The sequence below is a fragment of the Acomys russatus genome, chromosome 28, assembly GCF_903995435.1.
Source record: "Acomys russatus chromosome 28, mAcoRus1.1, whole genome shotgun sequence".
In the NCBI taxonomy this organism is placed as follows: domain Eukaryota; kingdom Metazoa; phylum Chordata; class Mammalia; order Rodentia; family Muridae; genus Acomys; species Acomys russatus.
The window spans coordinates 16,780,721-16,793,912 of record NC_067164.1 but is presented as its reverse complement, the minus strand read 5'-3'; the positions used below and the strand labels follow the sequence as shown (position 1 = coordinate 16,793,912).

At 41.7% G+C, this 13,192-nt stretch overlaps 1 protein-coding gene across 1 annotated transcript in view; it reads right to left on the bottom strand.

Annotated features, from left to right (window-relative positions):
* The window catches only part of Mthfd2l (methylenetetrahydrofolate dehydrogenase (NADP+ dependent) 2 like), a 97,429-nt gene that overhangs the window by 62,047 nt on the left and 22,190 nt on the right, over positions 1 to 13,192 (bottom strand). Inside the window, exons 4-5 of the mRNA XM_051170653.1 lie at positions 8,948 to 9,100; positions 7,746 to 7,853 (exon numbers count right to left, since the gene is read on the bottom strand). Coding sequence (XP_051026610.1) covers positions 7,746 to 7,853; positions 8,948 to 9,100 — 261 coding nt within the window. The remainder of the gene's footprint in view (positions 1 to 7,745; positions 7,854 to 8,947; positions 9,101 to 13,192) is intronic.

The following is a 13,192-nucleotide window of genomic DNA, read 5'->3' as shown; positions in this document are numbered from 1 at the left end:
TATTGGTTGGATGAATTCTATCATTGCCTATGCACTATTATGCTAAATTTTATAAATACAAAGCCTAAAATGCTGTCATCAAGTTCACATTTGGCTGGGCACTGTGGCACATGCCTGTAATCCCAGGCTGAGCCAGGACAATTGTTGTAAGGTCTAAAGCCATCCTAAGTCAGGGTTAGGGTTAGGGTTAGGGTTAGGTTACAAATAGAGTTCCAGATCAACCAGGGCTATGTGATGAACCCTTATCTCATACTGCCTCAATCCCAAAAGAAGTTCACATTTACTTCTTTTTGTAATGAAGGAGAAGGGGGAGAGAGAATTGGCATATGACAGGATCAGGCCTGTGATGGCAGGCTGTGCAAAGCAACGTCTGGGAAGCAGGAAAGGAAAGGAAATTAATTCTGGGAACAAGGGTTTCAGACTAAAGGACCAGGACTTGGAACTCCCAGTGGCATGAGGAATGAATGGCGTGTTGGGAATGGCATGCAGTTCTGTGACGTCTCAGCATAAGGTGGGGAAGAAGTAGATGGTGACGTAGCTGAGAATTCAGTGCCTGCTGGGAAAAGTGTACAGAGCTCAGCGACAGGACACCAAGTGCTGACAGGGGAGCCGATGTGTAGTGTCCTGAGGTTATAAGTAACAGAAAGAGCAAAAGAGGATAGAGAAAGGTTTGAGTTTTGCTTCGTAACTTGTTTTGAAATGTTAACATTTATGTTTATATATTACGAGTGGGAGGGCAGGCGGGGCTTGCATGTACCACAGCATGTGAGTGGAGGTCAGAGGACAACTTCCACGGAATGCTCTCATCTTCCACTACATGGGTCATAGTGATCAAACTTAGGTTGTTGGCATGGCAGCAAGTGACTTTCCCCACTGAGCAGCCCAGGAACCTTGCTTTCTCGTTTAAACAGGTTTACTGTCACTTCCTATCTCTATTGTCCAATAAGAGTGCCTAGTTCCAACTGCGTGCTTTTTAGATACCAGCTGGCTGAAGTTAGAAACATTGGCAGTAAGACACTACTCCTATTGGTCAACCGAGAGTGGGGTAAGAATAATCCTTTTTTTTTTTTTTCCTAATAACTACCCAACCTCAAAATTATAAGTTAATGAAGCCAGGCCAACACAGAGCATCACAGAATCTGAGTTGTTTGAGACAATGAGGTAAGAGGAGCAGAAACGAAACGTCTGCCATCCCCTCTGTCCCAGTTTGGCCATGACTTCTCCATCCCACTCAGGGCCACCAGGACTAAGAGTTTCAGTCCTGATGGTGTGATGCTTGACATGCCTCCTGCATTCTTAGGCATTGTTCCTACTTGGCCCTTCTCTTGGAAACCTGAGGAAGCTTGGCCCCACCTGTTACTGGACAGAGTTTAATCACACATGCCACTCCCATCACGTTGCACTGCTGCAAGCATCTACTACTAGTTACGGCCTCCTGGGGGTAGGAGATAACGCTCCCAGCCTGGCAAAAAATATGCATTTCCAGAACTGGAGTCAATTTTCACAGTGAAAAGACACTGGGTGTGCTGCCTAATTTTATGCCAACTTGATACAAGTTAGAGTTGTCTGGAAGGAGGGAACCTCCATGGGGAATATGCCTCCATTAAGACCAATGGAGAGGGACCCAGCCCAATGTGGGTGGAACCACCCCTAGGCTGATGGTCCTGGGATCTGTACCAAAGCAGGCTGAGCAAGCCACGATGAGCAAGGCAGGAAGCAGCAACCTTCAGTGGCTTGCTCCTGCCTCTGGCTTCCTCCCCTGATTGAGTTCTGTCCTGGCTTCCTTAAATGACTGACCACAATGTTTCGTCACAGCAAGAGAAAAACCCCTAACTAAAACAGTGGGTTAACAGAAACTCCTGTGGATTTCCACTTAGGCTAGGACAATGAGAGACGATGAAGCTCAGCAGGAGGCCAGGCTGATTGAAAATATCAGATGCTGTGCACCACGTGCTTGGAGAAAACACGCCTCCTCCCAAAGATGAATCTGAAGACTGAAGACGAAGAGCAGAGCCTTCAGAGGAGAGAGACTAAGCCTTCGCTCTTAATGATGCTACAACATTTTAGTTAAAGAAAGGTCATGTAACCCATGCCATGCGGCTCCATCAGTCAATTTTAGGTAAGATGTGCTGCTAAAGAGTAAAAGGAAGCAGAAGAAACTTTCTCTAAATGAATGGGAAATAAAATTAGATCCTAAACTCTATGGGTGGGGAGTGACAGCTATGATGTCTTGATTAGGGCTGGGGCTCTCTGCTATCTTGATGGAAAAAATGGTTTTAAAGGTATTAGAGGGTTTTCTCCAGGCCTCCTTCCTTATGGGAACGCTAAAAACAAAAACACTGCTAACAAAGTTAGTGGTATTTGGTTTTTATTCTCAGAATGAGAAACTGCTCCACTTTATACATATAAAAATGAAGGAGAGAAACCTGTTCTTTAGGATCCCAAGTGTGGGATCGGAACGGTCTAGTGAGAGAACAGGTGATGTTAATTCACTAGCAGGGCAACCACCTCATGCAGGAGCTTAATTGCTACCAGATGAAAAAGATCCTGTGAACAGACTCTGGGAGGAGATATATAAACGAGCCCAGAACTGGCGGCTGGGCGGATTGAAGACTTGGGATAGATTTGGCTGTTCATCGCTGCCCTTCAAGACGCTCCTAAAGAAAAACCACTTGAGGGAAGGCTTCAGAGCTCCGGCTCCTGCTGAGGCTCTGGGGTCTGGTTACCCCTGGTTCCAGTGGAAGAAATCCTGTGGCTCCCGACCAGAGAATCGTTCCTCGGGACTGATATCTTAAGGTTTTGTTTTTGTATCAATTAATCCTCATTTCCTACTGTTTTGGTTAATCAGGTTATAATTGACGTAGGCTCGGTCAATAAGTTGTTAATAAAATATTTTGGTTAAGAAAATTGAGTCTAGGGCTGGAGAGATGGCTCAGAGGTTAAGATCACTGGCTGTTCTTCCAAAGGTCATGAGTTCAATTCCCAGCAACCTCATGGTAGCTCATAACCATCTATGAGATCTGGTGCCCTCTTCTGGCCTGTTAGCTCACATGCAGTATAGAATACTATATAAATAATAAATAAATCAATCTTTAAAAAAAAAAAAAAGAAAATTGAGTCTACATAAAAATGTCAAAAAAATTACCCTATAAACTCATGACAGTCACAATGGTCCTTAAATGTCCCAGGAATTACTAAGTTTCATAAGAAGCCACTTTCTACTGTTATCGTCTGAAGTCACTTCATCCAAGCCTGGGCTCCCATAAGTAAGCAGAACATTTGCTTATGGCTGAACGCCTAGAAACCCCTGCACTTCCATGCTGTGTCCCCTGGCATCACTTACTTCCACCAAGACTGTGGGTCTATGAGGATAGAATCTCCTTCTAGAAACTGTGGTAGCTGAACTTCTCACCAAGCCCCTGCAGTTCCTGTGCTCAGCAGCAGGGGCCCAGTCCCTCCTCCCTCCCTCCCTCCCTCCTCCCTCCTTCCTTCCTTCCTCCCTTCTTCCTTCCCTTCCTTCCTTCCCTTATTTCTCCATCTCCTTTCTCTCTCTCCCCTCCCTCACTTTTTTCATTCATGTTCATTTATGTGTTCTTCTCTCACACAGTACATCCTGACTGGAGTGGTTCCCTCCCTCCACTCCTTCCTGTCCACCCACCACCACACACAGGTGCACAGTGCACCTTTGCACTTAGACATTAAGGGGCATCTCACTCTTGAATATTTCAAGCCCCAAGTTAGCTAAGAGATTTTTCCATACAAAGTACCCGAGCTTTGTGCTCTTACTATCAAAACTTTAGGTGATCTGGGAACAGACACATATTAAACTAAATGACAATATGGCTATTTTTGCTGTTGTTTGTTGTTGCTTTGGTGAAAGTATATTTGTCTTTGAGATAAAAATGAATTATTGGGATTCTCAGTCTCTTCTTATTGGCAAAACAATATACAGTGTGTGCTAAATGTTCAACATCGTGTCATTAGGACAAATTCTACAGATATAGATGAGCAGCTAACCTTCCTTCATTATCTCCATTAGCTAACAATGCATGCAATTACTGCTCTGCCAGGCAAAGACATCTGAAACACCAACTTTCCCACAGACTCCATATATTCAGTAAGCTGCTTGCTACAGCTCATGATATTAATAATATGTCACCATGCTCCTATTCAATGTGTATAAGTTAAACACTACCCATGTGGCAAACTTCTATATCATTTTAGTATAGTTTGCTACCTTTTGGATACAGTAATTGTAACAGCAGAAAACTACCACTATAATAAAAGTAAAGGTAACTAACTGGTTTGTAAGCAACATTATAGCAAACTCCACATGTATTCTATTTTTAGCATTCATTAAAATGGAGACGTTTTATTGAACAAACTATAACATGTTTTTAAGGTAATCAGTTTTGACCCCATAATTCTCTCCTCAAAAATCATTACTGTTAGGAACCAGGCCAGCAGACGCAGCATCACTAGCCACAAACTGTGAAAAGGCTCACTGTCCCCATGAGCCACGTGCGCCTGTCTCTCTCTCTCTGTCTCTCTCTCTCTCTCTCTCTCTCTCTCTGTCTCTCTGTCTCTCTCTCTCTCTCTTTCTCTCCCTCTCTCTCTCATCCCCACTACAAGCCAGCCTTTGTCCCTCTCCCCAATAATCTCTTGTGTAAGATCTGTTGCATGGTGTGGTTTCTTTGGCATTCCTTGGCCCTTAATCTGCCAAAGCACTCCTCTGTCACAAAACCCTACAGTTGCCGCCATCCATTTGTGTTTATTTTGATGTTTTACTGCATATGTATGTATCCAAAATAATCACATAACGCAAAAATATGTAAGGTAATATTTGCAGCATAGTATTATATAGCCTAAAATTGACTTAAAAGGGGATAGATTTTCTAAAGTAGTTTATAAATACTTCATAATTGAAATATGACAAGAAATTAGCACATAACATACCGAAGCCTATGATAAAAAGCATGTTGTCAAGTCGTATTGGAATATTATGTAGGACATAGCTAACTGTGGGTTCATAAACCTTTTTAAGCTGAGTTTATTCAAATTCTTACCAAAACAAGCCTAAATATGACTTTTAAAAGCAAAACAAACAAATAAATAAATAAAGCTTGGTAGGAAAAGAAACTAAATTTCAAATTAAAGCCAAAGAAATCATCATTGACCCCGAGGCATGAGGCATTGTCCTGTAAACATCTGAGCAGTGTGTTATAGGTCATTAACTTAAAAACAATTGAAACACTAGCAGCTGCCATGGCTACACATGCATGCTGATTTTCTTAACCTACTATGTGCCAAGCAGTAACACCTGAAATACATTGTAACTAGGACTTCATTAACTAAAACTTCTTTTCACTTAATTTTCACAATAGTTAAGTAAGAAAGATGTTAATGTTATGCATTTCAGACAGACAAAAAAAGCGAAAGTCTACAAAGGGCAATTGGTGGATGAGGTCACAGGATCGGCGATGTGTCTATGACTTCATTGACACTTCTGGCCACAGTAAGTTCTCATCTCTAGCTCCCAATCCTAGGACCTACCCTTCCTCAAAGTCCACCAAGCCTTACAAGCTCGTTTCTTTATCAGTAAAACGGAAATCCTAATCCTAGGTACCAGAATTACCCAAAACCTGGCTGGACAGTTTCTGAGAACATGTGCCTCAAAACACGGGGCTCAGAATGATACCTGGCGAGAGAGAGACAAGAAAACGAAACGTTGAAAATCACACAGACTTGGTGTCATTTGATCAAAGTTTCCATGAAGAAATAATATACCCTTTTAACACTTCCCCCGGCTTTGCCTTACTTAACATATAACTATTATACCAAGGAACGAAACGTCTGCAGCTGTAGAAAGGGTAAACAGCAGTGGGAGCTGGAAGGGAAGAGCGAGGCCAGGATGCAGCCTTGGATGGTGGATGCGCTGACAAGTGCCTGGAGTCACTATCCAGCACTGACTTACTGGGAACCATACACATCTTCATTAGTCCCCTGTGATAGATTCTTAGAACAAAAATGAAAGACAATATTCAAAAGCTTCGTGTTCACACTCATTATCCATTGCATGTTTTTTTCCAGACAGGGTGTCACCGAGTAGCTCTGGCTGGCCTAGAACTCACTATGTAGACCAGACTGATCTTGAACTCACAGAGGTCTGCCCGCCTCTGCTTCCTGAGTGCCAGGACTAAAGGTATGTGCCACCACACCTGTCCATTGCTTTAGATAAGTTAACATCGTGTTTATTTTTCATAGGACTTTGCTTTTTAAAAATCTCTTCACATGAATTATGACAGCCAAGACCCTAAAACAAGACTTTCCAAAATAAATTGATATCAGGAAACTAGAATTCAACATGATTGAGAATATTTTTAAGTAGTAATTTTTAAAAATCTCATACAACTATGTACGATACTGTGTCTATGGATGGGCATTTAACTGCACCTATGTATGGTAGTTTGTACACGTGTGAGCATTTAACTATACTTATAGTGTCTATACCTGTGGTGTCTACATATATTGGCAATTTAACAAAAGTTTGCCCCTCTTTTTGTAATTGAAGAAGCCAGTTAAGTGCTTAGAAGATAAGGCAAAATGTCTTAAGAAGGAAGACTGTTCACTAATAGTCCCCGTGAGCATCACTGGCACATACCCAGACTAAGAACTGCTTCTACTAAAGCTATGAACTTTGGTCTGAGTAACCTTTGGTCCCCTGCCACAGCCTTGGCTCAGGGAAGTGTGAGCAGTGCCTCTTGTCCTTTCTACCCTGTCAGCAGTCCTCACGGCGGATCTGCTTAGCATCCAGCTGTTAGACAGCTGGAAATGCCAAGGTCCTAGGAGGGTGGTAAACCAGCAGCCACTGCATGCTCTCAAACACTTTCTTTCTTTGTCTTGAACTCTCACTGGGGTTTTGTGGTGAGTTGTCACCATTCCTGTAGCCCAGTACTAGTCGTCTCACCCAGGTAATCAGCCTTGAGCCCTGAGTGCCAAGTTCCTTTTCTATTAGGGGAACTAGCCAGCTGACTTGGGATGTACTAAAGCGTTTTCCTACCCAACGCTCAACTTCTAACAGCTTTGAGAACTGAATTTTCTGAAGTAGTGACTTTTATGGGTCTAGTGGCTTTTATCCTTTTTTAATGTCTGTATTGTTAATGGGCTTTAAAAAACGTATTTACAGCCATAATAAGAAACAAACAAACAAACAAAGCAAAAGAAAGGGACCAAAGGGATCACATATTTTCAGCAGTTGTGATTTGAAGAAGAATAGATCCCATAGGTTACTACATTTGAATATTTGAATATTCGCCCTATTGGGGGAACTGTTTGGGAAATATTAAGAGGTGTGGCCTGCTGGAAGATGTGTGTCACTGGGTTTTGGGATATCAAAGCCTGTGTCATTCTGAGTGTGTTTTCAACCTCCTGGTTACTGTCAGGGATGTGACCCACAGCTGTTGCTCCAGCCACCTGCCACCTCCCGCGCACCATCATGAACTCTAACCCTCTGAAGCTGGAAGCCGGAAATAAGCTCTTCCACAGGCCACTCTAGTCATGGTGTTTCACCGGAACAACAGGAGAGCAACTAACACGTCAGCCATTCCTTTTTCACTTCCGAAGCCTTTACACCACGAGATGAGAAATAAAGGGAACAGTCAGCTGCAGGAACCCGTAAGTGAGAGGAGTCACGCCGTCATCGTACGGAGAACACACCGCGCCCTCACAGACCCGCACTCGCTCACCTCCAGGGCGCTCATGCTCTCCGTCCGTGTGCAACAGCATGGCGATTGGCATACCCACGTTCTTGGATCTTCCTGCTACAACCACATTTTTCCCAAATGTTTCAATTCCTTAAAAAAAAAAAAAAAAAAAAAAAAAAAAAAAAGAGTCTGTTTAAGTGTATGACTAGCAACAAGAAGCAAATTAAACATGGGAAAAAGCCAACTGAAGCATTCTTTGAAATTTTCTAATTAAATTTGGATTTCATGCCCTGTCTGTAGCATGACCTCATCAGGTTATTTATAAATATTTCTTTTAACGCTGTTTGGAATTGCCGTCTCCACTCCCATTATATCTTCATTTAAAACCACAAAAATTGTCAAGTTGCCATTAAAGTCCTTTTAAATACCACGTTTCACATGAAGTGTACAGTCCTAAAATATATTAACTGCTAATGAGAATAGACATTCATAGAATAAGCACAAATGGCGATCAGACTTCTAGCGAGGCTGCGATAGCGCAGAGTGAGAGGGTCCTACACTGCACTTCACGGAAAGAGACAGTATGCTCACGGAGTTATCTCTCTGCCTTTTGTGGGCACTATCTCTTTACAGGTAAAATGAAGAAATTGCGACCGAGGCGTATCCAACTACTGACGAGCAAGAGTGCGGTTCTAGAATCTGTTTTCTCTTGGAGAGTTTGTCTAGCAATTAGAAATCGGCAGATTAAAAATGATACGATGTTTCCCAAAGGGAAGTAAGTGACTGTGGTACAGGCAGGAAAGGCATTGATGTGCAGAGCGGCAGAACTCCAGGAACGACCCGCCAGCCTGTGAGCAGAGGATGTTTCTAGCACATTTGAAGCCTACATATTTTTAACAAAAACTATGGTCAATGGACATGGTTCCTATATAATTGACTCATTGTCTTTTCTATACTTTGGAAAGATTGTCATCAAAATAATAACTCAAAAGCAGGAAGGCACGACCATATTTGGAAGGCTCACCCATTACAGCTACAACTGTAGTTGCCTATCACCTGGCACATGTCCCTAATTTCCTTTTATTCTGTCTTGTTCTGTCATGTTCATAAACATATAACGTTTTACAGACTTTAGTTTTATCCTTATCATTCTCGTCACTTGTAGACAAGGGTAGTTCTGTCCAATCAAGGGCAGTTGCTCACCTGTAGTTGACACCTGTTTCCCACAGACCCAAGTTACCAACCTGCTCTTTTTATTATTTCCCAAACAGCACTGGCAGTGGCAGGTATCAGAGAACGCTGGTCAAGGCACAGTCTTCCAATATTGATAATGTGAAATCCATCTACGTCTTTTTCTGGGGCAATTCCATTGCATATTGCTCTCTCGTCCACGTGGTCTGAAAAGCAAATACGATTGGTCTCCTTTAAGATTCACGTGCACGTGGAAGCCTGGAGAGTGAAAAATGTCGACTTATAGCTGGATCACTTATGATTCAGGCTCCAAAGGACATAACGTAATTATTCTTTTCTTGCCATCAAAATAGTAAAGCAAAATGCGCTTAACTGATCGCTGTGATTGGTTGCATGGAGAGTATAGGCTAGTAAGGGCTCACGGTGGCTGCACTGGTGAATTGTGTAGAGCTGAACACGTCCGAGGAAATGCAGCAACTGTAGGTAGGAGTCTTCGCCTCAACATGCATGCAGATTTAAAGGGTTTTGATTCACTTTTCTTCATTACAAGATCTTCCCCCGCCCCCAGTAGACTTCCGTTAAAAATGAGGTAAAAGAGAAAGCAACAGAAGATACCCAAATGTGGTAAATAAATTCTGCTAAAATATCTGGCTAATGTGTTAACACCGTATAGAAGAGGCAAAGTCCCAGGGACACACACGAGAGGACTTTCCAAAAGGAAACAAGGTTGAAGATGTGGCGTACCAAGCAAGAAACCAAGCTGAGCTGTCAGTCTGCTACAGGCATTCCCAACCCCCCCCCCAAGTGGCATATTTAATAGGAAATTGCTGACCTTTGCCCCTGAAGGTCACAAGAGAAAGGCATCCACCGCCACCATTTCTATTTGCCATTTGATTGGCGGCAGTGGATAAGGAAAAAGAAAGAGACCTAGAAGTCTCAAAGAAAGTAGCAAAACCTCTCAAAAGTAGTGCAGTTGTTTATTCTGGATATCTAAGGAATGTATAAGGTAACTGCAAGAATTAACAAGGTCAACTCAGCAAGAACACACAGCACAAAGTCAGGACACAAAGACCAAGTGCATTTCTTCACGTGCACTGCAGTCATCGGAAGGTAAACTATATTTAAACTACTGTTTACGATGTCTTACCAACAGCAAACTTCTTAGGAACAAGCTTTTCTAAACTTGAGAGCAACTCCTATGATACAAACTACAAACGATTCTTGGCAGTTGACAAAATAAACACAAGTTATTCTCGGCCGTGTACTAGAAAACTCGGGATACATCGATTTCTCCAACCTGACCTCTAAATCCATGGGATTTTAGTATTAATCCTATATGGCTTCCATTAGATTCCAGAATATATTGGGAATTGGGTATACATTTTTAAAAACACCTATATTCTCCGATATCAATTTAAGGTGAAATATTTCTTTCATGCCTTGAAAAATCAAAAATTCCAGGCAGAGCTTTATGCTAACGGGATACGGTTCATATCCTTAGCATGTATGTAAGGTTTTTGAAAATTCATTCATTCAGCCACTCAACTAATATTTGAATGTATTTCATGGGGCTAATGGAACTTAGGGTACGTGAGTGAACCAACAGACGAAATTACATTCCAATGACATAAACAGCTGCCCAAACAGCTTAGCTGTAGTCTCAATAAATAGTCTCTGGATGCTACATTAAAAAGAAATCAAGACAGATTAAAAACTTGAAGTGAGGGGGCAGTAGAGGGAAGGGAAGTGGGTCTGACCTCACTGAACCACTCCACCTCCAATTCGAGTCTAGTGCGAAGGCTGTAAATGCTGCAGGCAGGACACTCTGGCCCAGTGGTTCCCAATGTCCCTAACGCTGTGACCCTTTTATACAGCTCCTCACGTTGTGGGGACCCCAGCCTTGAAATCGGTTTTGTTGCTACTTCATAACTGCAATTTTTGCTACTGGTGTGAATCATAACATGTATGTCTGTGTTTTCTGATGGTCTTAGGTGACCCCTGAGAAAAGGTCATGTGTCTCCCAAAGGTTCTCGGGACCCACAGATTGGAGACTACTGCTCTAGGCCACTGAAGGGGTAGGCCTCTTCCTCCGCCCATCTATAGCCTCGCTCTCTTAAAGCCACAGAGACCACTCGGGATGTCTAGAGACTTATCTTGCAGACATCCTGTGTGGGGTTAGGACCTGTGCATCCTACGAGGCTCTCTAAGCTGGCCTCCATCTGGTCCTCTCCTCTTCTCTGGTGCGAGCTGAAGCATATGCTGCCACTAAACATGACCGCAGTCCTCCAAAGAGGTTGGAGAAAGCCCTGTTTTCTTAAGCCCTGTTCAGTCCCTGAAACACTGTATAAAGTGATTTCTGTCAAATATACAGCACCACCTTTGAAACACCATATGTTTTCTTGAACAAAATACTCAGAAAAGTGGGTTTTTTTCATATTAAAATTTAAACCCACAGTAAATAGAAAGAAATATTGCTTTGGGGGTGTCTCAAGAAAAATAATTTAGATTCTGATTGTTTTTTAACTATCCCTCTTCCCTGAGTGTGTGGCCAGAGTTGTTTTTTGTTTTTTGTTTGTTTGTTTGTTTGTTTAGCTTAAACTAACAATACAGAAGACCAGAGGAAAGCCTATAAATTCATATGCTTTAATTTTTTAATTACATTATTTTTCACATTCCTTGTGTACTGTTTTTATATTAGGCCCCATTCTCCTCCTCCAACCTCCCCACACCCCAGTCCTGCCCCTCTCATGTCCACGGCCTCTTCTACTTTGTTATTGTTACTTTAACTGTTATTGTTTAAGTCAGTAAGTATGGAAATGCAACCTGATGAGTCCATTTAGTGTTGCTCATATATATTTTAAAAATGCTTTAAAGGAAGAAATATACACTATGCAAATAGCATTTTGAGATGAATACACTAAAAAACATGATAAAGTAAAAAAAAGCAAAAGATGGAGGGAAAGGAGAACAGTACTGTTGCTTTTGAAATTCCTGAATTTGAAGGTTTTGTTCGGGGTTTTGTTTTGTTTTGTTGAGAAGCCATCTCAAAACAGATTATGCCCATAAATTTAAACAATAAAACACCCTCTTAGGATGGCTTGCACCTAGGAACGAAGGTGAGGACACATTAGTGGTTACAGAGACCAGCCTTCCCTCTGAGATATAAGTGCTCTCAGTGATGTACTGTACTGTCTCGATAAAGCTTTGACATAGTTTTAAAAGATGCTTGTTCACATCAAAGTCAGTCCCTTTGGTGGGGAGGCCTGATGGCACTCAAAGAAAGAATAAGCAGGCTACCAAGATGAGACTTGATAGCCTGTGACCATATAGTGGGGGAGGAGGTCCCCCTCGGTCATAGACCTAGGGAAGGGAAATAGGGTGAAAGCAAGAGGGAAGAATGGGAGGATACAAGTGATAGGATAACAATTGAGTTGTAATCTGAATAAATTAATAAATTTAAATTTAAATTTAAAAATATGCTTGCTCAATGCTGCCATCTAGTGGTAATACCCTTCACTTACAGGACAGTCTGCTTTTTTTTTTTTTTTTTTTTTTCCTTCTTTTTTTCTTTCTTGTGTTTTTCTCACTTTAAAAAGTGACTTACAAATGTTTTAAGGTAAAAGACGACCTTTTGAGAATGGGATTATGAAAATGATGTCAAAATTATTTGAAGCAAAAACTTATTCATTAAATATTGTTTTTTCTTTTAATGACTCTTAAATTGAATAACAATAATTCACAGCTTATGAGATAATAATTTATTGTCATTGATATTATTTTAGTGCACTTTGTGTGCGCATGTGTGCATGCATGAATGTGTTCATGTGTGTACATGTGTGTGTGTTTCATGTGTGAAAGCCGTAGGTTAATATTAGTTTAACCCCCTCCTCACCTTTTGAACTGGAGTCTCAGTGAACAGGAAAATGTTAGTTTGGTAAGATAAGCTAGAGAGTAGGTCTCAGAGGCCCTTCTGCCTCTACCTGCCAGTACTAGTGTTAAAGGCATGCACCACCATGCCCAACTCTTTACAAGGGCACCAGGGACCCAAACTCAGATCGTCACTCTTGCACAGCAGACACATAGCCAACTGAGGCAGCCCTTTCATGACACAATGTTGATATTGATCCCAAGGTGTGCAAATTTTAGAGAATTTTTTATCTTCACAATAATAGATATATTCAAATCTGCCACTGAAAACAAAAGCTACCGCCTTGACAGTAACCTATATTTACTGAATTACACGCATTATCTATCTATTAACTCATCTCCATTCCTCTTCCAACCTGTTTTTAACTTCA